This window comes from Podarcis filfolensis (assembly GCF_964270895.1).
Source record: "Podarcis filfolensis genome assembly, chromosome: 3".
In the NCBI taxonomy this organism is placed as follows: Eukaryota; Metazoa; Chordata; class Lepidosauria; order Squamata; family Lacertidae; genus Podarcis; species Podarcis filfolensis.
In genome coordinates this window covers 53,971,668-53,998,491 of record NC_139606.1, presented here as the reverse complement: position 1 = coordinate 53,998,491, position 26,824 = coordinate 53,971,668, and the positions used below count along the sequence as shown (strand labels likewise).

At 40.5% G+C, this 26,824-nt stretch overlaps 1 protein-coding gene across 1 annotated transcript in view; it reads left to right on the top strand.

Annotated features, from left to right (window-relative positions):
- The window catches only part of FRK (fyn related Src family tyrosine kinase), a 35,851-nt gene extending 10,427 nt beyond the window's left edge, over positions 1 to 25,424 (top strand). The window contains exons 2-8 of the mRNA XM_083608619.1: positions 5,706 to 5,827; positions 8,538 to 8,701; positions 10,570 to 10,738; positions 15,090 to 15,248; positions 20,654 to 20,835; positions 23,228 to 23,393; positions 23,812 to 25,424. Of these exons, the coding sequence (XP_083464745.1) occupies positions 5,706 to 5,827; positions 8,538 to 8,701; positions 10,570 to 10,738; positions 15,090 to 15,248; positions 20,654 to 20,835; positions 23,228 to 23,393; positions 23,812 to 24,026 (1,177 nt within the window). The 3' untranslated portion in view covers positions 24,027 to 25,424. The remainder of the gene's footprint in view (positions 1 to 5,705; positions 5,828 to 8,537; positions 8,702 to 10,569; positions 10,739 to 15,089; positions 15,249 to 20,653; positions 20,836 to 23,227; positions 23,394 to 23,811) is intronic.
- Positions 25,425 to 26,824: the final 1,400 nt, after the last annotated feature.

The following is a 26,824-nucleotide window of genomic DNA, read 5'->3' as shown; positions in this document are numbered from 1 at the left end:
GATGCCATTGACCCTGTGAAGGGCTACACAGTTTCATCTTCATTCCTGTAAAATGGGATGCAAATCTGGGACGCCACCCTTCAGGTTCACACTGCCATATGAGTCACGTGACCCACACAAGATTGCAGCCCCCCAGAAAAACGCTTTTTCAAGCACAGCACACCAAAATGTGCATCTCAACCTCCTCTTTTGTGTGTACAGTGACGAATGAAAGCCACTTGAAACTCCACAGGGGGAAATTAGCAATACTACTACTACTACTAATTTATTATTTATACCCTGCCCATCTGGCTAGGGTTCCCCAGCCACTCTGGGCAGCTCCCAACAGAATATGAATAATAATAATAAAAAAGTGATAAAACATCAAACATTAAAAACTTCCCTAAACAGGGCTGCCTTCAGATGTCTTCTAAAAGTCAGATAGTTGTTTATTTCCTTGACATCTGAAGGGAGGGCATTCCACAGGGCGGGTGCCACTAATGAGAAGACCCTCTGCCTGGTTCCCTGTAACCTCGCTTCTTGCAGTGAGGGAACTGCCAGAAGGCCCTTGGCGCTGGACCTCAGTGTCCAGGCTGAACATTATCATCAAGTTGATAAATGTGTACATAGTCATAGTTTTTGTGCCCTCATATCATCCTGGATCATCACATTACAGCATCCTGTTTGATGTATTGACTTGTTACTCTCACATTCTCATTGGAAAAATAGATACTTTTTAGTTGCTCAGTACCTGTGGGTACCAGTTGTATGAAGCAGTTTCTAAGAACACGCTGATAGCCCTGCTCTCTGGATGTCATAGGCAGACAGGCATCTCTCCACTGCAATGAGAACTCTAGCACTTCTTTATTCTAGCACCTCTTTCATCTTCCCCGCTCCATTTCTCTTAAAAGGGTGGTGAAAATGACATTACTATTATAAACTGTCAACTCTGCAATATTATGGAGAAAACAATGAGGTGTTTTGTAGATTATAGTTTTGCGTGTACTAATAGAAACTGGATCTATAAATCAATGTCATGAGAGGTGGGAAGCTGAAAACTGTGAGTGAATCATGTAAAACTATTTCCTATTTGCTAAGAAGGCTGGACATGCCCTTATACTGAAGCCAACATTCTTCTGACTGAGCCCGTTATTATTTCCTCATTCCTTCTAGAAATGTTACTCATAGTCGAATGCTTGTTAAAATAAATAAGTCACTGTTGTTTCAAAGGCTTCCTTTTGGAATCCACTTTACTTCCTGCTATATAGTCTAAATTTGTCGATCCACTTTTGATCTTTACATGGGAAACTCTCATGAGTTTCACCTGCCTATCCACCTGCAGTGCCAGAATAACGCCATGGTGTAGCACCCTGCTTGTGGTTAACGCTTAGCTGGAATGAAATATTCAACGCAGCAATAGAGAAATTAAAATAATAATTTATTTGTCGGACAAATAAATGATAGACACAGTGGTATATGGTTACCAAAGCTCTGCCCACTCCAGCCCTGATGGCCAGTACTTATATTTCCTCAGCCCAGCCCCCTTGCTCCTCCTTTGGCTGCCTCTGTCCAATCAGCCTGGTTGAAATTCCTATTGGCTGTTTGCTAGAACCAATCATAAAAGATACACCCATTTCCTATTACCTTTTATGGGAGACAAAGAGCTATATTTCCTTCTATCCATAAATGGCAGACAAGTAGCCATATATCTTACATTTGCCTCGACAAGGCACCTTAATTACCAGATCACCTTTTGTCCCTGTTGCCCCTGCATTCCAAAACAAATGGCTAAAACAGATGGCTCATGGTGTTAAATTCTATCTAAACAGAGATCTTGGGTTCACATTCTCACACACCATCAATGAAATAAGAATCTAACATAAGAATCTAACATTTCTTACTTTCTAAATCCTTTGCATAATTACATTAAGCCAACAAATCTCATACATAACATAGATAGCTTTTTAGAAGAAAAGGCCTTTTCAAAGTAAAAAGGAACTCAGTAAAAACAGCTTCAAAAGCAGCCTCTTCAGTTTACACCCCTCCTTTCCCAACCAGCTGCTTTTCCCATTAGCTCTTGCCCTTTAACTCTTAGGAAAATATGGCTAGAGTCTGATGGGAGGCACATAGTATTATTTTCTGTTAAACAATAAACCTTACTATTTACCAACTCTTAATTAGTGTTTTTGCAGCTTGATTGTATTCTGTAATATGTAGGGTCAGTATAACCTTTGCTCCCAGCCTGTAATTCCCTTTTACAACTTTGAGAAACTTGTCTCCTGCTACTGCTATAAATCAAGGGGGCCCTTGTTCAGCAGAGCAGGAAGATAAACAACTGCCAAAGTACTTAGCCAGCTGATTTCTGCCTGGCATGAAACATACAAACATTTGCAAATATATCTTTAAGCTCATTTTAAAATACAGGCCTTGATCAGATGCCTCATTCCCCCCTTTCAAGCTCAAGGACCTTCATCCCAAGTGTCCTTGATAGCTTGACCTTCATCAATGGCTTGTGATGCCTACTTCTGGTACCGGACATGTTGGCATAATACAGCGAGTGTGCAGTCGCTGCAACAACTCATATTTTCCATGATTGTGCTTTTTCTGGTTTATGGCAAGGACAATACTTTAGTTGGGTACGGGGTGGAGCTGTGCTGATGTTGCTGCTGCTTGCCTGGATGTATCTGAGGAAGGGAAAGGTGGTATCAAAGCTGGAGCTGTGCAGGTGCAGATATGGGAATGTTGGATTGGCTTTGCTGCTGCAACTTTACCAGGTGCGTAAGAAGGGAATGGTTTCCATTCTGACCTGTATTTATCACACACAGCACTATTTCCATTCCAGTTTGGCTTCCAACAAAAACAACAACTCACTGTCTTTTGTGGCAGAATTTTTTGTATTTAACTGTGTAATCAATTACTGAATTATAATAATAATTTATTTATTTATTTATTTATTATTATTATTATTATTATTATTATTATTATTATTATTATTATTATTATTTATACCCTGACTGAGTTTCCCCAGCCACTCTGGGTGGCTCCCAATCGAGTGTTAAAAACAATGCAGCATTAAATATGAAAAACTTCCCTAAACAGGGCTGCCTTCAGATGTCTTTTAAAAATAGAATAGCTGCTTGTTTCCTTGACATCTCATGGGAGGGTGTTCCACAGGGCGGGCACCACTACTGAGAAGGCCCTCTGTCTGGTTCCCTGTAACATCACTTTTCGCAGTGAGGGAACCGCCAGAAGGCCCTTGGTGCTGGATCTCAGTGTCCAGGCTGAACAATGGGGGTGGAGATACTCCTTCAGGTATACAGGACCGAGGCCGTTTAGGGCTTTAAAGGTCAGCACCAACACTTTGAATTGTGCTCGGAAACATACTGGGAGTGAAATATACTCAGAACATAACAGGGAGCCAATGCAGATCTCTCAGGACTGGTGTTATGTGGTCCCGGCGGCCACTCCCAGTCACCAGTCTAGCTGCCACATTCTGGATTAATTGCAGTTTCTGGGTCACCTTCAAAGGTATCCCCACGTAGAGCACATTGCAGTAGTCCAAGCGGGAGATAACTAGAGCATGCACCACTCTGGCAAGACAGTCCGCGGGAAGGTAGGGTCTCAGCCTGTGCACCAGATGGACACATTTCACACCATTCATTTCAACGCCATGGAAACACAAGGCAAATGGGGGAAAGGGCATTAACTGCACATTGTTTGCAGACTGAAAGCAGCAACAGTGTATATTAGTTGTATTCACTGGACTGATTTCCGTTCTAGACGTGGGACAAATTGGCAGACATCGACAACTGGCACTCTAGTTTCTGTTCGAATTTCCAGTCATTCCTAACCTGCACAGTCCCAACCTCGCTGCTGCACTGCCCCAACCCTGTCTAGACAGAATGGACTTATGAAAAAACCCATGTGAAACTGGCATGGGTGGTTGAAGACATAAAAAATGCTTAATGGCTTGGTTTGTTTGATAATAGGAACCATCAGCCATGCCGGCATGGAGGGGGCAGTTGCAGGATGACAGGGGTGTGATGTCATCACAGGAAAAATGTTGGGGTGTAATATTCGGCACTCCCTCCTGCAAAACTCAGGTTGTAAACGTGTAGAATAAATCAAATTTCTTAACGACACTAGTCTCCACTGGGCCTCATTTTAAAAGAACACAAACCCTGGTTAAAGTTCCAATTTTGCTATCACTCAGCAGAGATTGAGGTGACCCCAATACCATTTGGGGGTATGGCCTTTCTCCCTTACTGAGGCCATACAATAATAGTCATCTGTCCCATCAGCAAAGAAAGAGGAAGATAAGCTACAATCCTGGTCCACCACCATGTCCTGCTTGTTTCTCTTACCTCTTTGGGCTGGTTCTCTCCGTCACAAAACAGACAATGTGAGGACTGGATGTACCAGCAATTCAAAAGTTGTTTGGGGACGGACAAATCTGTTTTTCTTTGTATCACTCTCTGTGCTCTGAAATAGGTGAAAGATGGAGGAACTTCTAAACCTTCTCAAGTGTGTGTGTGTGTGTGTGTGTGTGTGTGAGAGAGAGAGAGAGAGAGAGAGAAACTTGAGTAATGGTGTGTGTGTGCATATAAGGCCATGAAGTGAATATGTAAAATTTAATGTCTCCCAGCCACTTACATTTTCTCTCTTTTAAAATTTTGTATAGTTAACCACAACTTGCTTCTTCTCACCTTTACTATTCAAACCTTAAATTGTGTACCGTTTATCAAGAGTGATAGGTTACTTATTCTTTACATATTATTGAATTACATATTACTAACTAAAGAAATAAAAAGAAATGTAAGAGTGATAGGTATATAATTTGGAGTAAAGCTTTGTTCTTAGGTCAATATTGTTCTTAGGTCAATAGCAATATTTTGTACTGTCTAAAAATGTAGTCAAACGTTTGTTTTAATCTGTTTTGTGATTTGTTTGGTTTTGCTACTTTGTAAATCTTTTAAATCAAATACCACATACACAGATGAAAATCAGCAGTGAGGCAGTAGCCTTTACCTACTACTACTGCTGCTGCTGCTGATAAATAATAATAACTCAAGGCACCTTACAGATAAAAATAAGAATCGCTAAAAACATAGAAAAAGAAATCATTAAAAACACTGAAACATTAATAGAATTAAAACTGTATCCATTTACCTGATCTCCCATCACTGATGTCACTGAAGCTTAACTTGCCCATGGGGCAAATGCACCACTGGGACTGTGGCATTGGCTCTGCCACTGTGTTTTCACCATGCTGGCCTTGCCCCTATCCCTCTAAGTAAGAGGTCGTGACACTGGTGATGGGAGTCAGGCAAAGTGCCATCACCCTGCTGACCACTACTGATGAAAATTAATGCATTACCCAGCATTCCTCAATTACATTTATGGTTAATAGCAGCTTCATAACTTCAGTATCCTTGAACTCTAAAACCCCTCTCTAAATTTATTAATGGTGCTTGTTACTGATGAGCTTTGTTAACAGATTCTAAATAGGTCATTTTAAGTACTGTTTTTATTGCAATGGTTGTTTTCTATTATAAAGGTACTCTGGGCTCCACTTCTGAAGAAGGGCAGGATAAAAAACAAATGCATAAAGAGTAACCTTTGCAATAATGCCATTTGTTTTGTTTCCAGCTGCTCTTCAAGTGCCCAACACAAACATAACTTTGGCCATTAACTATGGCTTTCTTTCTGTTTTCTTTCTGTTTTAGGTGGTTTTTTGGTGGTATTAAACGAGTGGATGCTGAGAAACGGCTGCTATATCCTGAAAATCAGGATGGAGCTTTCCTGATCAGAAACAGTGAAAGTCTAACGGGTGAATTCTCCCTTTCAGGTATGATTACTATTTTCTCTTCCTTCTTTCTTCTGGTGTGTGTGTATACACACACACACACACACACACACACACACACACACACAGTCTTGACCTTATTTCTCCTGGGTTTGTTCATGAAAAATCTCCATGATTATTTCTTTCACAAAGGTACATGAACTGGCAATAACTGCTAGAACTTAATAACTTTTTAAAAATATTTTAAATTGGGGAGAAAGGTTTGTTTATAATTGAATATGTGAACTAACAGTGCAAGCTTATACTTACCGGCTCTTAAGTAAGTGCCACTGCATAGGGCTCACCCAAAACATCTTGTTACCTGCAGTTGAGGATAAGATGGCAGCTTCAGCTTTCCATCGGGAATTTTTTAATGTATAATGTTTTAAGTTTTTTATGTGCTGTAAGCCGCCCAGAGTGGCTTGGGAAACCCATCCAGATGGGTGTGGTATAATTATTATTATTATTATTATTATTATTATTATTATTATTATTCCATGTACTGAAGTCGACTAGCATTTGAAACTTATTTGAAGCCATCATACTCTGAGTTTGATACTCTGAAGTTGGGGGGAAATAGCATTTTCTGATCCAAAATTAACAAACTCAGTGAATAATACATTTTTTTGGTAGTCTTTGCATCTCCCTTTAATATCACACTTGCCATAAAGTAGCAACAGTGGTTCCTCAGTTTGCCGACTGTGGTGGTGTCTGAAAGTAGACACAATTCTGTAGCAGAATCAGGACCAGCCCTACCAATAGGCAAAATGAGATGACCGCTTCAGACAGCAGATGCTGGGGAATCGTAGCAGCAGCTACCTGACTATGTCCTAGGGCAGAGCTGTGTGTGTCAGGTGGCTCATCCTGAAGCCCTACAGTTAGTTTGTGGACTCAAATGTGGTAGAAGACACTCTCCTGTTGCCAGAATTGAAATAAGTTTGAAATGCTAGTCTAGTCGACTTCAGTAGATGGAAAGGTGAAGCTGCTATCTTTGCTCAACTGCAAGTAACAGTTGAGGGTAAGCCCTATGCAGAACGACTCCCTTCAGTTCTTCCACTTCTCCTCATGCACCCTCTAGCCCCACCATGCATATGGAAAAAGACCCCTAACATATGTAACCTTCAAATTTGATCTTCATTCAGATTATCTGTATAATAGTTCCATAAAAGCATATGAATTACAGTACATGACTAAAGACTTGGGGGAGAATCTAAAGTAATATACTCCGTATGACACCTATACACCCTCTAATGGTAATTTGAGATAACTGCAAGCTTGATAAAGCTTGACTGCCTAAGGAAGACAGGGCTAAATATTCATTTAATATACAATTGCTGGTGATTAAAAACTCAGTTTACATGAAGACCCCTAAAGATGCCTGCCAAGTGTATGCAAATAGTATGGGCTGCCAGTTGGGCACATGTAATGTGGAATGAGAGCTCCAATCACATAGACTCCATCTATATGTACAGCCTGTACCTATAAGATACATTTGAAGCCCATTTTGTCTCTCAGTGAGTTCTGGGCAATGTAGTTTATGCCTCATAGAGTGAAAATTCCCAGCAATCCTTCACAGACCACAGGGCCCAGAATTCTTTGAATGTGCTTCAAAGATATAGTGTGTACACACCTGCCATTCTGCTACTGACAGTCATCAAGGTCCGAGGTTACGATGAAGTTGGAACTAAACATGGCATATGATGCCATACATTATGTACATTGCCTAAATAGTGCATGGTGTTTAACAGCTATGACCTCCTGGCATTTGGGAGCTTGGGTGAGCATAAAGCCACAACACATAAAGTTTTTTTAAAAAATTGATTTAATATTTCAATCTACGAGTCCTCTTTGTGTTATAAATAGGGCTACTGTACCCCAGAGGTGTCTAAAAAGAACTCCGATTGGAAGTATAATGTGCAGTAATGGTCAGCTTGCCATTCTATAATGACAGAATCATGACATTTTCCTTATCAGACAAGAATATACACACTTGTGTCTCCGAGATTAGTATGCATATAAAATATTTTGTATCATTTTATTAAGGCACCATATGGTACCATATGCAAGTAATACATGATGGTACATAAATAGGGATATAAAGGTCTTACAGAGCGAGCAAAACTATAAGAAGTCAATGTAATTTTATTCAGGGGCAAGTTATCCTTATTTCAAGCTTCATTCAAGAGCATGGCTATTTCCAGCTGAGGTAGCCCATGCCTGGCAGAGGGAAAACAAACCTTTAAAACAGAGTTTGGCGAGGGGTTCTCAGTTGCATCCACTAGAAATATATGTGTTGTATTATTATTATTATTACTATTATTATTATTATTATTCCCCTGTCATTACATAACGCACCATTCAGAGCAAAAGCTCATAAGACTGGGTCACTGGAGACTCATTTAGGAGGCAAGTTTCCTGACTGGATACTTGACTATATTATATTATGATGTGTGTTGTTCTTATGCAAGTCTTAGGCAATTCACAATGCCTTCCTTAGGGGAAGGGTCGTAGCTCAGTGGAAGGGGATCTGCTTTGCTTCCAGAAGACTTCAGGTTCCATCTCTGGCACCTGTGGGTGGAGTTGGGAAATGTTCCCTGCCTGGATGCTGGAGAGCATCTACCAGTCAGAATGGACAACACTGAACTAAATGGCTCAACATCCTGACTTGGAATAAAGCAGTTTTTCCTCTGTTCCTTCGTTTTTATTTTTCTAGTACGGGATGGGAAGGTTGTGAAGCACTACCGAATCCGACGTCTGGACAATGGCGGCTTTTTTGTGACGAAAAGGAAAACTTTCCCAACCTTGAATGCTTTTGTCAGATACTACAGTCATTCCAGCGACGGGCTGTGCGTAAAGCTTGGGAGGCCATGTGTAAAGGTAGAGCTAACTCATGACATTTTCCTTTCAAAATGGAGTGAACTTTTGATGATTGAATTGATAAGTACTTAACCCTCCTCCCAGCCATGATAATAGTTTAAGAAATCATGCATAACTGCACTGTGATATGGGATGGCATGTCAATGATAATGAAAACAAGAGAGCCATGCAATGTTTGAGAAATAATTGTATGGCCTGGGGGAGAACATGCCAGCATGTTACTTATGAAGTCACAGTATAAACCTATATTGAGATGGAATCGCCACCCTCATAACTGTAGCTGTGAAAAACAAGAACTCAGAACCCCATCAGATTCCTACAGGCAATATTTTGTTATTCTAAAAGCTTGTCTGGTTCTCTCTATCTCTTTTTAATCTAGGGATATAATAATCTTTCAGATTCTAAAAGAAGTATCAACATTGTCCTCCTCTGAACCCATTCCAATCTGTCTACAAAGTTGAAGAGACCACAACCAAAAGCAAATCCCCCTTAGACAAAAAAACACAATGATTCACGTCAGAGACCCTGCTATGTGCCCATCTATGAGAGCCATCCATTTGGTGGGCATGGGGAAAGGGCTTCCTTGGCAGTGGCCCCACAACTGTGAATTGGCTTCCAAGCGAGATCAGGCAAGCCTCTCCCCACCCACCAGATTTTCAAGCAGCATCTGAAGGACATCTGTTCTCTGCCACTGTTATGGAGCCATTTTAAGTGGGCTGCTAATGTGGCAATGTTGTTTTATGCTGTTTATACTGTGTCTAACAGCTGTGCTGGGCAGACTGTAGCTTTTATGTGTTGGCAAATGTTAAGGTTTGGGGCTGTTTTATAACTGAAAGTTTAAAATTGCCCTTTGCATTGTTGCTCTATGCTCTGCTTGCTGCTTTGTGAGGAGATCCTTCTAAAAAGCGGAATTAAAATATATTTTTAAAAAGCAAAGAAATAAGTCAAACTAAGATGGAACATACAACAGTGTTGCCTATGATTGCACAGCTTTTGCTTATCCTTGAAAAAAGGTCCTATCTCCTGAAAGCAGTACAGATTGCATGTAAGTGAAAGAAACATTTTCAAATAATGTTAATTTGAAACAGTGTTAATTAATAATAAAGGTCTTGTAACTGTAACTTGGGCAACTACCCCCTGATTTCTATGGACTGTATTGATTCTGCTACACAAGTTGACCTTTTTTATTTTTGATGGGACAGCTATGCATTTGGATCCATGCATTATATCGGGGAAATGGGAGACACAGCAGAATGGACCCTACCCTTTCCTGTCAACATATAATGTAAAAAGCTCCCAGAGTGTGCAGGTTTGTGCCACTCCCTACAATAACATAACTCCTCAGAAAATGGGCCAGTACTGGCGTATCGCCAGTGTGGTTGCACAGGAGAAGGGATGGTGCCGTGGCTTCTGTGGTAATGAGAAGAACCCAACGGTAAACAGTGACAGTCCATCCGTCACTGCCTGTTTCTGCCAGTTCACACTGCAGGGGACCATTGTGGAACCAGGAAAAGGTACCAGCTCTTGATATCTTTGAAAGTGACGAAATGATGCTCCCCTGTTTTTTAAAAAATAAAAATAAAATAGAAAATGGAAGTAGCTCTGGCCTTTAGGGTCTGCTGTCCAAAGCAATAGTTTCCCTCTGCTTCATCATTAAGACCGGACGTTCCTGTTTTCATGGGAAGAAGTGCCATATAAAGAAGCACCTGGCTCCTTGTGGAAGTTCTCTTTGGTTTACTGCCCCCCGCATTCTGTTTAGCAGACACCCTCTTAAATCGGTATACTTGCATAGATACAGTTGTTTTGGGTTTGTTTTTTTAAAAAAGGAAAGCACATAATTTATGTGTGCCATTTTTATTCCTATGCAGACAGAAGTTCCAGCAACCTATGATTTGTCATACCAAACTGTGGATCAGTGGGAGATAGACCGAAATTCCTTACAGCTCTTAAAAAGACTAGGTTCTGGCCAGTTTGGCGAGGTCTGGGAAGGATTATGGAACAATACCACACCGGTGGCAATTAAGACGCTAAAACCAGGTATGTTGAAGAACACCTCTGACTATTTCACCCTCAAAATCTGCATAAAATCTAAATATAGTCTTGATTTCATCAAGATTTACTTCAATGTATGGGTGGTTGAGAGCACTGACAAACAAACTGAAAATGTTATTTGTAGCCCTCATTGTGTATACTGCATTTCCTGCTCATTCAAACATTGAATTCGATTATTCTCCTAGCAATTTTTATTTTGTTTTTGGTGCAAAAGATCTTACACAATCAAGAACGAAGGACAAATAGATTCACTGTGGGAGTAGATGATGAAAATAAAACTGGTTCATCTTCTGCTCATGGCAGATATTATTTTAAAGCATATAATGGTTCTTTTTCTTTATGTTCTTGAAAATGCACCCAGAATTGCAGCTATTTACTGTTGAGATTAATTTCTATCAGTCTATTTCCTCCATTCTTTTAAAAGCTCTTATGTACAAGGATATCAGTCTGAAGTGCCTTCTTAGATATGTGCACGAGCTTTTGCAAAGCCAGAGGGGCTTTTTTCAGTTCTCTAGCCAAGCAACAATTTTTCCTTCTTGTCTTGTGTTGTGAGTGCCTTTTTAAACTTAGAGGAGTGAAAGCTTGTGATGCAATATGACGTCTGGAAAAAATATCCACTACAATCCTTTTTTTGATTTTAGGGGATTTCTCTGAACCTGGTGGGGCGAGGGCTCATTTGGGCTCTTTTCACCTATTTGATTATCATACGTTTGGGGAATCTAGTTGCTTCATTGGTGGCAATTTTCAGTTTTGCCAGTTATTTAGCCATGCACTGAATAGCATAAAGCAAGCCACTTTCCCAGTTACGAAGTAACAATATACCACACCTAAGGATAAATGAGAGAAGCTTGCAAACACCATGTGGCATTTACTAGGACTAATACTGGTATAAGGCAGCTGTGATCATTTGCACTTACATAGCATCAGTGTCAACAGATAATGATTTTAGGAATGCAGTATAATAGTGTTGTGCAATTGTATCTGCATTCCCTATTCAACAGACAACATCTTCTACTTATGTAGTTACTTATTCTCGAAAACCTAATAAAAAACATTCCAAAAAAGGTGGAAATGGAAAAACAAATGCTAATGTAGCCATTTCTAGTGGCATCCCTAAACACGCCACCCATCAATCATGACATTGTGCACTGCTGTTCAGTGGCGTAGCGTGGGGGGTGCAGGGGGGGGGGGCGGCCGCACCGGGCGCAACATCTGGGGTTAGGGCAAATCCATGGGTTAGGGGGCGCAAATCCACGGGTTAGGGGGCGCAAATCCACAGGTTAGGGGGCGCAAATTACTTGCCTTGCCCCGGGTGCTGACAACCCACGGTACGCCACTGCTGCTGTTGTTCCCCATGCAAATAAGGAACCAATCAACACATAGCTGCAACATCATGATTATATTGGCCTAGAGCAGGGGTGGGAAATATGAGGCCTGTGGACTTCTCAGTGTGGCCCCCACAACTCTCCCCAAACCACTCACTCCAAACCAAACCCTTCACTGGTACAGCTTTTGCACCCTCCAGAATTGCTTATGCTGGAGTGTGTCATTGAACTCTGATAATGCTTCTTGTTTGCCTGGATGGTAAGTAGAGAGGGGTATCTGACTGTGTGGAGCCCATTATAGTTTCCAATTCCTCTTAATCATAAATTCTCTTAGATCTATTTGCAGTGCTAAAATGTGATTAGTGACATGACATTTTGGGCAGAGCAATGGTGCAACTGAAGCTAGTGGCCACAGGATTTCACTTTAGTTTTTATTAAAGAGAAAAGCAAATAGCCACTGTCCTTTGAAAAAAATATCACCTGAATACTGACAAGATTTACTTTAATTCTCCTGGCAATATACAGTACATGGGGCATTTGAAAGTAATATCAGATGTATTTGTTCAAGCCATGTATATCACGTGTTGTCTTTTAAAAATTGATTGTATTAACAGGCCTGGGAAAAACATCTATTTGTTTTAATTCATGTCTTTAAAGCACTTAGAGCACTTTATTTACAACTTATCATAAATATTTTTTTAAATTTATTTTCATGTTGGCAGATGATTGGAAAGGCACCCGTCAAAGACTTGTTGGAATATATGCCCTTTATTGTACACAGTGTTGGTCTATTATAGAAGTGTAATAATAAAATATTTATTGTGAAGTAGGAGAGGAAACAATTTATCCATTTAATAAAAGATAGCATAGGGAAATTATTTCTAGGAACACTGATGGTTGCAATGTTGTACAATTAAAGAGTTTCATAAGATAAAACTGCATTTACTCCAAACCATCCTCCCTACCCAAGATTGGTTAAAAATTGATCTTTGATCCTGCAAATGCTGGATTAAAAGTCTAAATGATTAGTCTGCAGCCTCTACATTTTAGAAAGGGCTTCAATTAACCTCACAGAGAGAGGCACAAGATTCCTAATTAAACTGGCAGCAATCTTCATAAAAGCAATGCAGTCCCATGAAGCATTAAGATATTTTATTAATACATCCATGTTGGGTTTGTATCCCCCCCCCCAAAAAAAATGCTGCCAGATGCATTTGTAAGACAGGTTCACTCATCATGTTGTAACAGCTATTTATATGTACGTTGGCACCAGCTCTGCTGCTGGATGCAATTGCTGTTGAATATTTTCCAGAAGCCCTTTAATTTTCCAGAAGCTCCTGTAAGAAAGGGGTGGGTGGGTTTCAGACAAAATAATGCCTTGCGAGGATAGGCTGGATTCCATACTGACTGTCCAATGGATATTTAGGTAGAGACATGACCAGAACAACACACTCCCTCTTGTGTTACCCATTAACTGGTATTTAGACTGCCTCTGACACTGGAGCCAATGGTGCCATGACAACTAGTTGCCATGAATATCTGTATCTGTTTAATCCCCCTTTAAAGCTGTCCAAGTGATTGGTGCTCACTGCATTGTGTAGCAAATTTCCCAGTTTAATTAACTGTGCTGTGTGAAGAACTAATTCCTTTTGTCTGTGCTGAATCTCTATTCACTTTTATTGGTTGATCCCAAGTTCTAGTGGGTTAAACCACAGAGCCTAGGACTTGCCGATCAGGAGGTCGGCAGTTCGAATCCCCGCAACGGGGTGAGCTCCCGTTGCTCGGTCCCTGCTCCTGCCAACCTAGCAGTTCGAAAGCACGTCAAAGTGCAAGTAGATAAATAGGTACCGCTCTGGCGGGAAGGTAAACTGCGTTTCCGTGCGCTGCTCTGGTTCTCCAGAAGCAGCTTAGTCATGCTGGCCACATGACCCGGAAGCTGTACGCCGGCTCCCTCGGCCAATAAAGCAAGATGAGCACCGCAACCCCAGAGTCGGTCACGACTGGACCTAATGGTCAGGGGTCCCTTTACCCTTTACCTTTAAGTTCTAGTAGGATGCAGAAGGGAGGAAACAATTTCTCCCTACCAACCTTCTCCACACTTTCCCATCATTTTATATACCGTACCTCCATCATGTCCCCTCCCTTAATCACCTTTTCCTACTGAGCTGTAAAGCCCCAAATGTTACAACATTTCCCCATAATGGCATTTTTCTAGCCCTCTGACCATTTTGGTTGCCTTTTTCTGCTTTACAATAGTCTTTTTGAGGGGTGGAGACAAGAAGTGTACAGTTTTCTGAGTGTGGTTGCACCGTAAATTTGCATGAAGGCAAATTGGCACTTTTATTTTCTATTGACTGCCAGCACTGAATTTAGTATAGTATTGCATTTTCCCTTCTATAGCTGCACTACTTTTATAAGTCCTTTTCAAGTCTTAACTCCGTCTGGCAAGTTTACTGCATGATAGGTGCATCAGAACCTTGTGTTTTGCCCCTTTGCTGATAAGGTCAATAATTCTAAGTAATAAACATGCTCTATTCCAAGGTATAATGAGCTTCAACAATGTAGCTTGGAAGAGGCGAATCATTATTGCTTGGGTTTGTACCTAGAGGAATTGATCTGATGCAGGCAACTTAAGATGTTGGAAATTATTGCACTGTTTCTAATCATGGTTACATTTCTAGTATCCGGGAGCAGCAGTTAAACCAATAAAACATTGTGACTACCATTTCAGTCATAAAATGACCAATAGCCTTTATGATGGGCAAAATAACCCGCTATCTACAGTTATTAGAGTTATTATTTTTGTATTAAAGCCAGGGAAAATTACAAATCCTGTGTTCTCCTTTGTCATTTCACTTGCATGAATTCCTTACTTGAATTTGCACTGATGTACATCGTACTTTGCAAAGCGAAAGGCAGCAGCGCTCGTCATTTACACAAGACTGCGGGGCAGACAAGGATGGCCCTTAATAACAGGGGCTAATTTTCTTTTGTTGCTGTTCTCATTTCAGGTTCAATGGATCCAAAAGACTTCCTCAGGGAAGCACAGATAATGAAGAATCTGAGACACCCAAAGCTCATACAGCTCTATGCTGTTTGCACTTTAGAGGATCCAATTTATATTATTACAGAACTGATGAGACATGGAAGTCTGCTAGAATACCTCCAGAGTGAGTAGGAAACATTTCATTTAGCAATACTGTGTACCGCTTGTAGTATAGCAAATGCGCTAATAAAAAAGAGAAGGAAAAGAGATGAGCAGCTCAATAAACTCTGACTGGCTGTAGAGATTGGTGGGGAATCCACAAAATGGCCAGGTGGTCTTTTTCTATGTTTAGATAGACTATTTACATTTTTATTTTTTATTTTCCTTCACAGTTCTTACATTTGAAACAATAAAAGAACTTCTATTCCAAAACATTTGGAATAAATCAAATTGTCCCGTTCTCTTACCCAGCCATCCCTTTTTGGAGGGAATATTTTTTCATATGTGTTGGGCATGTGAAAAGATTACTTCCTCGGTCCAGTATACCTGAAGGAGCGTCTCCATCCCCATTGTTCAGCCCAGACACTGAGGTCCAGCTCCGAGGGCCTTCTGGCAGTTCCCTCACTGCAATAAGTGAGGTTACAGGGAACTGGGCAGAGGGCCTTCTCGGTGGTGGCCCCCGCCCTGTGGAACACCCTCCTACCAGATGTCAAAGGAAAAAACAACTACCAGACTTTTAGAAGACATCTGAAGGCATCCCTGTTTAGGAAGCTTTTAATATCTGAAGGACTATTGTATTTTAATATTCTGTTGGAAGCCGCCCAGAGTGGCTGGGGAAACCCAGCCAGATGGGCTGGGTATAAATAATAATAATAATAAAAATTATTATTATTATTATTATTATTATTATTATTATTATTATTATTATTATTATTGATACTGGGAAATGATTTATAATGAGATGAAAAAAATGTTTAAAACAACCTTCCCAAAAAGACCGGAAGCATTTTTGTTAGGAATGGTGCAGTCAGAAGTTGCTAAGTGTTAGAGAACCCTATTTATGTACGCAACAATGGCAGTTTGCATTCTGTTAGCCCAAAAATGGAAAGTGAGAGAGGTCCTGAGTAACGTTGGCAACTTAAGCCAATACAATGTGCAGAACTAGCAGGTTTAACTAAGACTAAGAGAGCAGGAAAAGTATCTATTTAAAGAGGAATGGAATTTTTTGCTGAATGTATGGAAAATAACTACACATTTGAAAACGCTGGTAGCATTTAGATAGATTCAACAGTTTAATAACTAATTGAGTGATGTAAAATTGGAAAACTGACAAAAATGGACATTGTAAAATAAATGAACCAGGGAAGGGGAAGAAGAGAAGTCATGGAATATATGGTACTATGTAAATGTTTATTTTGAGATGTTAAACGAAAAACTTAATAAAAAATATTTTTAAAAACCAAATAGTGTTAAAAGAGAAGAGTGAAAGAGAGAACAGAAAAGCAAAATCATTATATATATATATGGACGCAGGTGGCGCTGTGGGTTAAACCACAGAGCCTAGGACTTGCCGATCAGAAGGTTGGTGGTTCGAATCCCCACGACAGGGTGAGTTCCTGTTGCTCGGTCCCTGCTCCTGCCAACCTAGCAGTTCGAAAGCACATCAAAGTGCAAGTAGATAAATAGGTACCAGCGGGAAGGTAAATGGCGTTTCCGTGTGCTGCTCTGGTTTGCTAGAAGCGGCTTCGTCATGCTGACCACATGACCCGGAAGCTGTACGCCGGCTCCCTAGGCCAGTAAAGCGAGATGAGCGCCGCAACTCTCAAGTTGGCCACGACTGGACCTAATGGTCAGGGGTCCCTTTACACACACACACACACACACACACACACACACACATTTTGTTGTCAAAATTCTACATTAGCTGCTGCCAGGTAAACAGATGTTCCACATTCTTTCTCAATCACCAAAGAACCCTGTCAAAAACCTCCAAGCTTCTCCAGATGTTCTGCTTTCATTTGGGTCACTCTTTCATTGGCTGCAGGGGTCAAAGACAAGTGATCTGTAGCTGGTCTTGTTCCATCTTCGCAAGATCCATCCCTTGGCCATCTGCACTGCCCTTTGAACCCAAGCTGCTTGAGTCTTACTTAATCCCTGCATCTGAGGAGTGTAGCTTACAAATACAGGGGTGGATTTTGAATATTGCATTAGGTTCAGGAGCCTGCAGACGTGAGCCCAAACTACACTGCTGAATGGCGCTGGAGCTCTACACTCCCAAAGCTTACCTCTGTAAGCAAGAACTGCTCTTATTTCTTTTGCAAGCAGCATAACTTCACTGAGATTGCTGGAACGTGTTGTGAGGATGATATTGCACCTTGTTTGCTTTTTCTTTCCGGTACATTGCTATACCATCACAGATGGTCTGTAAAATGCATGCAGGTTTAAGTACTGATTAATTGACTACTTTTCCTTAACATGTAGCAGATTTAAAATAGATTAACAGGAAATGATCTGTGGGGTAGTTTTCAAAGGCAAGTCTAATGACCGATTTGGACTTTGCATTTTATTTCTTATCCACATTTCTGTATTTCTGTTTATATATATTCTATCCCCACAACACCCCTAAGGTAGTTTAGATGAAGAAATTCTAAGAATTAAGCAGGGATTTGAACCCAGATCTTCCTGGTCTTGAGTCCAGTTCTCACATCACTGCTTGCACGATACTTCTGCCTATCACTTGAACGTGCATTTGTGGAAAAAGTTGTTTTCATCACATGGAAAGAGTCATCACATGGAAAGAGGTGATGAGAGTGAAGCCTTTTCTTCATGCTGTGTTTAAAAGGTTTTGGATGGTACACCCTTATGAGTCATATTTTTTGAACTGTTTGTCAAACAGTGCTGTGAAAGTATCTGTATTACGGTGTGTTCTTTCCTTGTCACTGAGATAGCATAACTAGCCCCTACACACCTGTGATTAGGTATGAAGGCTTCCAAATCAAAGCATGTAACTTTTAAGCATGCTTGGGCCTTGTCAGCTCATATTTTAGACATCAAGGTCTTCTACGCTTGTCTGTCCTGTCAGAGAGGTGTGTTGTCTTCATAAGAACAGAGACGTGTGGTTGCCTTGAAAATTACAGGAGAGTCATTGTACAATCAAAAGATAAAAACTAAGACAAATAGCCCGTGAATAGATGTGCTCAGGAGCAATTCTGACGCTGTTCTTTCAGTATTTGGATTAGACATAAATAGTAGTCTCAATAAAACATTGCCTTTTAGGACTTAAAGTTCATGTGTAGAGAAAATGCATGGGGTGGCAGCAGAGATGAGTGTGCAAGCTCAATCCCCCCCCCAAAAAAACAATTGTTTCCATTGCCCTCCAACACGTGGAGGGTGACTCTGCAAAGTGGAAAGCCTTCTGAGTTTATGGAGGCCCTGCAACCATTTTAGAAGCCTGGTTCTCTAAAATTCAGGGGTAGCCACAAGGACAAAGGAGAGGCCTTGGGGGACCTGTCCTTAACTAGTAATGATGCTCCTAGACATGCTAGTAGCATCTGCAGCTTTCTGTGCCTTCTGAACTGAGCTGAGAAGCAGATAAAAAAACTTCACATGTTATGCTCCTTGGGACCTATTTCTGATTCAGGTACTGTACTATAATGCTCAGCAAGAAATTATACTTCTGCAAATGGCCAGAAGCATAGCTTCATGTACTTTTCTTTGTGAAGTAAGTTCTGGTTATTTCTTCTCCCTTCTTAAATGCAAGTAATGGAGGGAGTTGCTTGGGGATGTGGACATACCTAGCCAGAGAGGGAAGCTAGCAAGTGGGAATGGGGCTTGCAGCATTTCAAACCAGACCGAAATTTCCGGGACCAACTTGAACCAGGTGAAGAAGAAGAAGAAGAAGAAGAGGAGGAGGAGTTTGGATTTGATATCCAGCTTTATCACTACCCGAAGGAGTCTCAAAGCGGCTAACATTCTCCTTTCCCTTCCTCCCCCACAACAAACACTCTGTGGGGTGAGTGGGGCTGAGAGACTTCAGAGAAGTGTGACTGGCCCAAGGTCACCCAGCAGCTGCATGTGGAGGAGCGGAGACGCGAACCCGGTTCACCAGATTACGAGACTACCGCTCTTAACCACTACACCACACTGGTGACACTTTTTGAATCTGTGGGGCAATTGTATTCCATTGCCCCCATTCCAATTTTGTCCCATGTATACTGAAGAAACTCAAGAATTTCCAGACAAAGTATTTTCTCATGAAGATGAACTTTTCATTTACTGTAAGGCTCCACATGTGGATCCATGTGATAACGGAAGTAAAATGCTGCCCTACTAAATTGCCATCCCGTTGTATGACTTTCAGGGAAATCTAACTTTCATGCTCAGAGACGAGTAATGTCACAGCAGTGCGTGCACATCCCGAGAGCCCATTTAAAAGCCCAAACCTTTAAATCACATAAGCAATACTATGAAGCAGACAATTTTCTCATGAGATCTGTAGGCTGGGCAGAAAGTAAATACATGAAACATCACTACTTTGTGGATGTGCAAACAGTTATTGATGGAAAAGCTACAGAGGAAAAGTTGCTTCTGCAGTGTGCAGAATGTATAGCAAATAGTAAGTTGCATTTCAAGGTGAAATAAAATTGCCATAAGAAAGACACAATGATAGATATTTCAGGTTCTTGTTACAATAGGACAAATACTCTCAATTAGGTAATGGTTGTCAAGGAGAGCCTATGCAGGTTTCTGTTCACTATGGAGACCCTGCCTTACATAATACGGTGTTTGTAATGTTTCATCTAGACTTGAAGATAAATCTTAACAGTTGTTGAGCAGCACAGTCCTATCCATGCTTATTCACAAGTGAGTGTTATTTATTTCATTGGGACAAGGCTTGTGGTTTCCACAAGCGATGTTAAGGTTGTCAGTTTCCTCATTTGGTCTTGCAGTGCGCTACTTGTGCCTGCCAGAGAGAAATGATAGAAAATTGGCATTATAGGGAATTATTATTTTTTCTTTGTTTGACAGATGTGGCAAGGGAGACTCTAAATGTGTGGGACTAGGGCCTTGAGTGGCTGCCTTTGGGCACATACCAGGGGAAGGATAGTATCTGGGGGGATCTGGGTCAGAGTCCTGGAGCCTATGTTTCATTGAGGATGGCATGAGGAACAGCAGGTGGAATATACTTGCTCCTGATGTTATTATATTCCATATGAAATTTTGGATTTTGTATAGCCAATATTATACTGTATATACTGCATTGTAATTGCAGTAGAAAAGTGAGATATACATATTAAATCTAAAACAAAAGTAGGGTAAATACAATAAAAGCCCAGCAGCACATCCATGAGAATTTCACTGTCGTCATCTCTCTCCTGTGCTAATTTTAGAATGCAAATCTTTTCTCTGTATTTGATGGATAATGGGGGAAAGTGTTGAAAAGCTTTTCAAAGTAGCACTAATACAATCCTTGACTTTGTTTTCCGAAATCACATTGTCGTCCCTGCTGACTAGCTGCCTCAGGCCTTGTATATGCATAATCTGTATATACATATGTGCATGCATACTCAGCTTACAATTTATTCACAGATGATGCAGGAGCCAGGATCCGTTTGCCACAACAGGTGGACATGGCTGCTCAGGTTGCCTCAGGAATGGCTTATCTTGAATCTCAGAACTACATTCACCGTGACTTGGCAGCCAGAAATGTCCTTGTCGGTGATCACAATGTTTACAAAGTGGCAGATTTTGGACTTGCACGAGTTTTCAAGGTAGGCTGTAGTACAATTTCACAATTTACTTCAGTCACACTTCTTTATCCTGCTCTATGGTTAGTCATGATGCTGTTAATTTGAAGTAGGTCTTTGAGAACCCCTGATTTGTTGAACGGTCTATTTGAATGTATTATCTTAATGTTGTTTTGTGTCTAAGTGATAGTTTTTTTTTGGGGGGGTGTTGTTGTTTTATATTATTTGTTTGTCACTGTATATCTTATATTATTACTTGTGAATCACTCTGTGATTTTTTTTATTTTAATGAAGAGTAGCCTGTGAATGAAATGATAATAACAGTAACATGGGAGTTCTTTTCTTTTTTAAAATCTGGGGATAAGTATACTCTTCCTTTGCTCTGTGTTTTTTTAAAAAATTGGTCCTGGAGATCAAGAAAATGAAATAAAGACATGCTGTTTGCAGCAGCACCTGCAGTCTTCATTTAAAAATTGAGAAGCATCCTAATGTTCTCCCAACTCTCAAGCAATAAAAGTCTTAGAAAATGGGTCTCAGAAAGAAAACAGACTAACCTCTGAAAACCTCAATTACAAGTAAACAATTCTCCATTTATTCTCCAATGCCTGTCAGCTTGCTTTGCCTAAATTAATTGGTGCCACTCTGAACCAATATATTAATTTAAATCTTTCCCAAGTCTCAAGCAATAAAAGTCTTAGAAAACAGGTCTCAGGAAGGAAAGAGACTAACCCCTGAAAACCTCAATTACAAGTAAACAATTTTCCATTTATTCTCCGATGCCTGTCAGCTTACTTTGCCTAAATTAATCGGTGCCACTCTGAACCAATATATTAATTTAAATCTCTCACAGTCTGTATTTTTAGTCCTGGAACTGTTTAAGTGATGATTATCAAAGTCAATGGCCCTTTGGTGCCAGCAATTAATCACAAAACAAAGGTTCCTGAATGCATTAGCTCTCGCTGTCGCCTTGTCTTCTCATGGAAGGCCAGACATGAGTCCTGTGCCTCTGGTGCCAGCGGGAGGCTTGTGCTGCTGTCATTGCCAAATTCAGGATTCTCAGTGGTAGGCCCCAATTAATGAAGGGCGTTTCAATATTGCATGTATGCTTGGCAAAACAAGGCCAATGAATGAATGAATGAATGAAAAATTCTGTCTCCCTAGCTCTGGCTGGCAAGGCACATCTTTAAAATCCCATTGATTTTTGACATTGTGGTTAACAATGAATGAACAATTTTGCGGTAATTAATATGAGGTTTATAACCTGTACTCTCTATGGAGCCCTAAAAAGGAGATAACAGCTTTTTAAAAGAAGGAAAATGCTATTTATTGGGTTGTATCCAGCACTCTGCATGCATGGTTCCACAGCGGGGACTCCCCATCACCTTCTGGAATTGGTTTGGAAAGTGCGCAGGTAGCTGGAAGGGATGGGGGGGGATCATGGTGTCCATGTAAGTCTGTTGTTTCAGCTTGAATCCTAAGATAGGTTAACTTCCCCAGAGTGTCTGAGGAAACTAGACAGATGGGTGGGGTATAAATAAATTATTATTATTATTATTATTATTATTATTATTATTATTATTGAAGTTCATGAAAAGAATGTTATCCATCCCCTCCCCCTGCTTACAGCTGGCTATTCCCCCCCATTCAAAGTCTGTTTTCTTAGAATCCAAGCAACAGGTTTTTTAAAAAAATAAATTGCAGCCAAGACCAAAAAAGCTTTTACTGTCACCGTGACCATCCTCACTTACCTCAAGTAGTGCCAGTCATGGGCCTATCCCCCTATAGCATATATACCAGTTTGCAAGATTCTCCATCCTTCCATTCATTCCTATTTTCTATCTTGAAGATCTTTTCCATTTCCCATTTGATGGGCACAGCTCCATCCATGCATATTTTTAATCCCTCCATTTTTTTTGGCTGTTCCTAGAACTTAAACCACTGTATGGCTGCTAAATGCTGCAATTTTTGCCCCAGTATTCCTTCTCCCACATTCTTGTGCCATTTTGATTGCTTCCAACCCCATCCCATTTCCCTGTGTCCTTTTCTGAGGAACTGTACAGTTAGTCTTACTCCTTTCATTATGTGGGGGTGGGAATATATTGTGACTTACGCAACCTTAACACCAGCAGTGGTGATTTCTTTGAGGGAAAGTGCTTCAATTGTAGTTTTTAGGCATCACAAAAAGGCATAGGGAAATTGAAGGGTGTCTTTTCATTAGGAAATTGAAGGATGTGTTTGAATCCACTTCAAATTTCAAGCTCCCTTGTCTTCTATGCAAAATAAAATGTATATAGAACCAAACATCCCCCCCCCGAAAGTACCTACCTGCTACACAGGCAGCTGTTGAAACCATCTAATCCTATAAATTCACTGTTTATATTCTGAAATTGTTGTTGTTGTTGTTTGCATATGATAGCTAGGAAATGAAAATGTGTATGAAGCCAAACATGAAACAAAACTGCCTGTGAAATGGACTGCTCCTGAAGCAATCCGCTCCAATAAGTTTAGCATCAAATCTGATGTCTGGTCATTTGGAATACTCCTGTTTGAAATAACCACATACGGAAAGATGCCTTATTCAGGTGAGTGCTCTGTTCAAAAGCAGTAATTGCAAAGACCCTTGGTGGGTCTTTCTAGTCCCCTCCCTGCCCCACTGAACTGAAGGATCCAGTCTTCCATGATTTTGCTTAGCTGGAACCAATTCAGTTTTCTGTGATTTCTTAGCCAACTGGCTGTGCACCTAGGCTAATCTGCTAGGAAGGAAGGAAGGAAGGAAGGAAGGAAGGAAGGAAGGAAGGGAGTTAAAGATGCTGATTCTAGGTTCACACAGAGATTAAAAAGAATTAATTGGAGGCTCCTATAAGAGAATGCATTATAGATCGATGATGCTTGTAGAATCACCACAGAGAATTCTCTGTATGAACTATCACTTTATACATGCTTTAGTTTCATCATCACCATCATCATCCTCGTTTATTATTGAAAACCATTCTGTTTTAGGTTTGACAGGCATTCAAGTACTCCAGAAACTGGATCAAGGGTACAGAATCCCTCAACCAGAAAACTGTCCCCAAGAGCTGTATAACATCATGCTGCAATGCTGGAACGTTGAGCCCAAAGAACGACCCACCTTTGAAACGTTGCATTGGAAACTGGAAGATTATTATGACATGGATTCTACGTCCTATGCAGATGCAAGTGCTTTCATAAAATGAATGACACAATCTTGCTGCTGGTCGTTTAAGTGAGGATGACACCCCCCAACTGTGTTCCTTTAGCAAATATGTTCCTTCTACATTATAATGTCAAATTGTAGAACATATATTCATACACACAGACACACAATGGACCAAGGTGTGTGCAACATATACGCCTAACATCACCACAGTCTGTTTCTTCCATTGCCAATGAGAGCAATTCGGTTGTTAGGCTGCCAAGCCATCAAGCTATATAAAGCTGCTATATCTCTGCAGCTTTTCCAAAGTAACTTTGGGAGCATTCTAACCTCAAAGTAGATGAATGGAGAGGTTAAAATGGTGATGAATAGTAAGGAATGAGTTATTATTAAAACCTGTGACAATACGCCAAGATCTTGATGGCATCAGCTTGTCTTAATAGATTAAGCAAACTGAAAGGCAGGATTTCTTAAAATAACTTTTTGATGTACAATGAAGTTTCTCTTCTATTTATTATTTAAACAGGAGATGGCAAAAAGCAACAACAACACAAATCATCAACAGATAGCTTCTGCACAATAGGCAATAAAACACTGCACTTTTTATGTATAGAATTGGTTATTTGTTACTCTTCAGATTCCACTGCTTATCTGCTAAATCCCATCAATCAGTGATTATGAAGGAATGTGATTGCTGTTATGCACAGCAGGACCTGTGCATCAAGATGTTTTCCTTTTTCTCCTCTGAACATCCCGTGGCTACAATTTTGGTAATGTTGCCTTGAGCGTCTTCATTGTACATGGAATAAATGTATGTTCGCTTGAGAGGGGGGGAACTGATAGTACATAGAAAATATAAACATTTGTCAGAAATAAAGTGATTCTTGAAAGAAGGTCTGCGTTACGGTACGTTGATGAGCCAAAGATCATAAATGTATGTTTTCCTGTGAATTGCTTTTGTGATACATGTGAACCCAGCATATGCCACTGCAGTAGATCCTTTATTTGTTTTAGGGCTCCATTCATTCATTCATTTTTGCATTTCTTCCAAAGAGTGCATTGAAATACTACGGAAGAAGTCCAATTGAACCCACTGATTATTTTGCTTTTATCTTCTCCATAGAACGCTATCCCTGTTTGGGCTTGCTGTGGACACCAGCAATACAACAGATCTGTTGGTGTTTGCACCAGTGTTGAGTGGTTGGGCCTTTCATCCAAGGCTCCTATTTTATGCAGTGGCTATGGATAAAATAGACTGTATTTGTGGGAATATGGTAGCGCTCGAGTGCAATACTGATAGTGACATCTGTTTTGTCCTGCCGTGGATGCCATTTGTTTAGAATGGTTGCCTATAAAATGTCTCTCTCTGTGTGTGTATGTATGTATGATGTGCTTACTTTTTAAAGAAAGGAAATAATTTAAAATTGTTTATTGTTTACATCTTTGGGTGTTATTTTGGGCTGGATTGTTTTCTATACGCATATGCTGCAGTTGACTCCAAGGGATCCTCACACAACAGGGTTGATGTTGCCAGCCTTCATGCAACGTTTGCAGACATCTTTATAACACAGACGTGGTCTGCCAATGGGCCTGGTGCCTGAAGCCAGCTCCCTGTAGAGCACATCCCTGGGGATCCTGCAATCTTCTGTTGTATGTACACGACCAAAACAGCATAGACGTCGCCCAGACAGGAATGGGAAGATGCTAGGAATGTGGACTTGGGAGAGGACATCCTAGTGGGTGTCAGTTGCCTATGACTCACTTCCATAAAGCAGTGTGCTCAGCATGAAAGCCTGGTAGAACTTTACCTTGGTATTGGACTTCAGCATCACATTCTCCCATACCCTTTTGGAGAGGTGAGCCATTGCCGTAGCTGCCTTGCCAATACGCTTGTCCAGCTCAGCATTGATGGAAAGGTTGCTGGTTATGGTGGAGCCCAGGTAGACAAAATTGTGTACCACTTCAAGAGTGTAGTCACCAGTGCTGATGTGCTGGTGATGCTCTGACCCAGGATGTTGGTCTGCATCAGGCTGATGAGGCCGGATTCCATGCAGGCTTGGGCAAAACAGTTGATGAATCTCTGTAGAGCTTCCTCAGAATGTACTGTCAAGGCTGCATAATCTGCAAACGACATCTCTCAGATAAGAACCCACTACCCCTTTGTCTTGGCATGGAGATGTCTATGACCAACAGTTCTTTTAATATGTTGTATCCTTTTCCCCCCTGTGGCACTTGTCGTTCTCTAACCTACTGTTGAGATATCAAAAGCTGATAAATGATGCTTTATGTTAGAAAGTTTTTATCCTTACAACAGCAAAGAATCTTTTGGTTAAAAAAAAGGAAAAGTAAGAAAAGAGCACCATTCCTTTATAACATTGAGGCTACTAATCTAAGGATGATGAGTCATCTGGCCAGTAAAGGTCAATATTTGAAGCACATGGTCAAGAAAACACAGCACTAGAAATTGCTTCCTAGGGGAGGTTTAGAAGTGGGGACTTTTGATTTTATAGTCCAACAAAAATATAATAGTATAGGTTTTGATGAACGGAAATAACAGATGAAATAACATTAAGGTGCAATCTAGCAAAAGCAATGCACTGAAAGCAATGGAATGGGATTTAGTCAGAAGTAATTTCTGTCCCACTCATTTTGGTGTGAGAATCATGACTATATTTCAAGGGACTGTGCCCAGATCATTGAAACAATTGGGGCAATGCATTAGTGAGGGTAAAGTGTGCTTAAAAATGCATATATTGGTGAAGTTAACATACATAAATACATTAATCAGGGGAAATGGCCTTGCAAAAATGTATGTATATTGGGCAAATTTACATACAA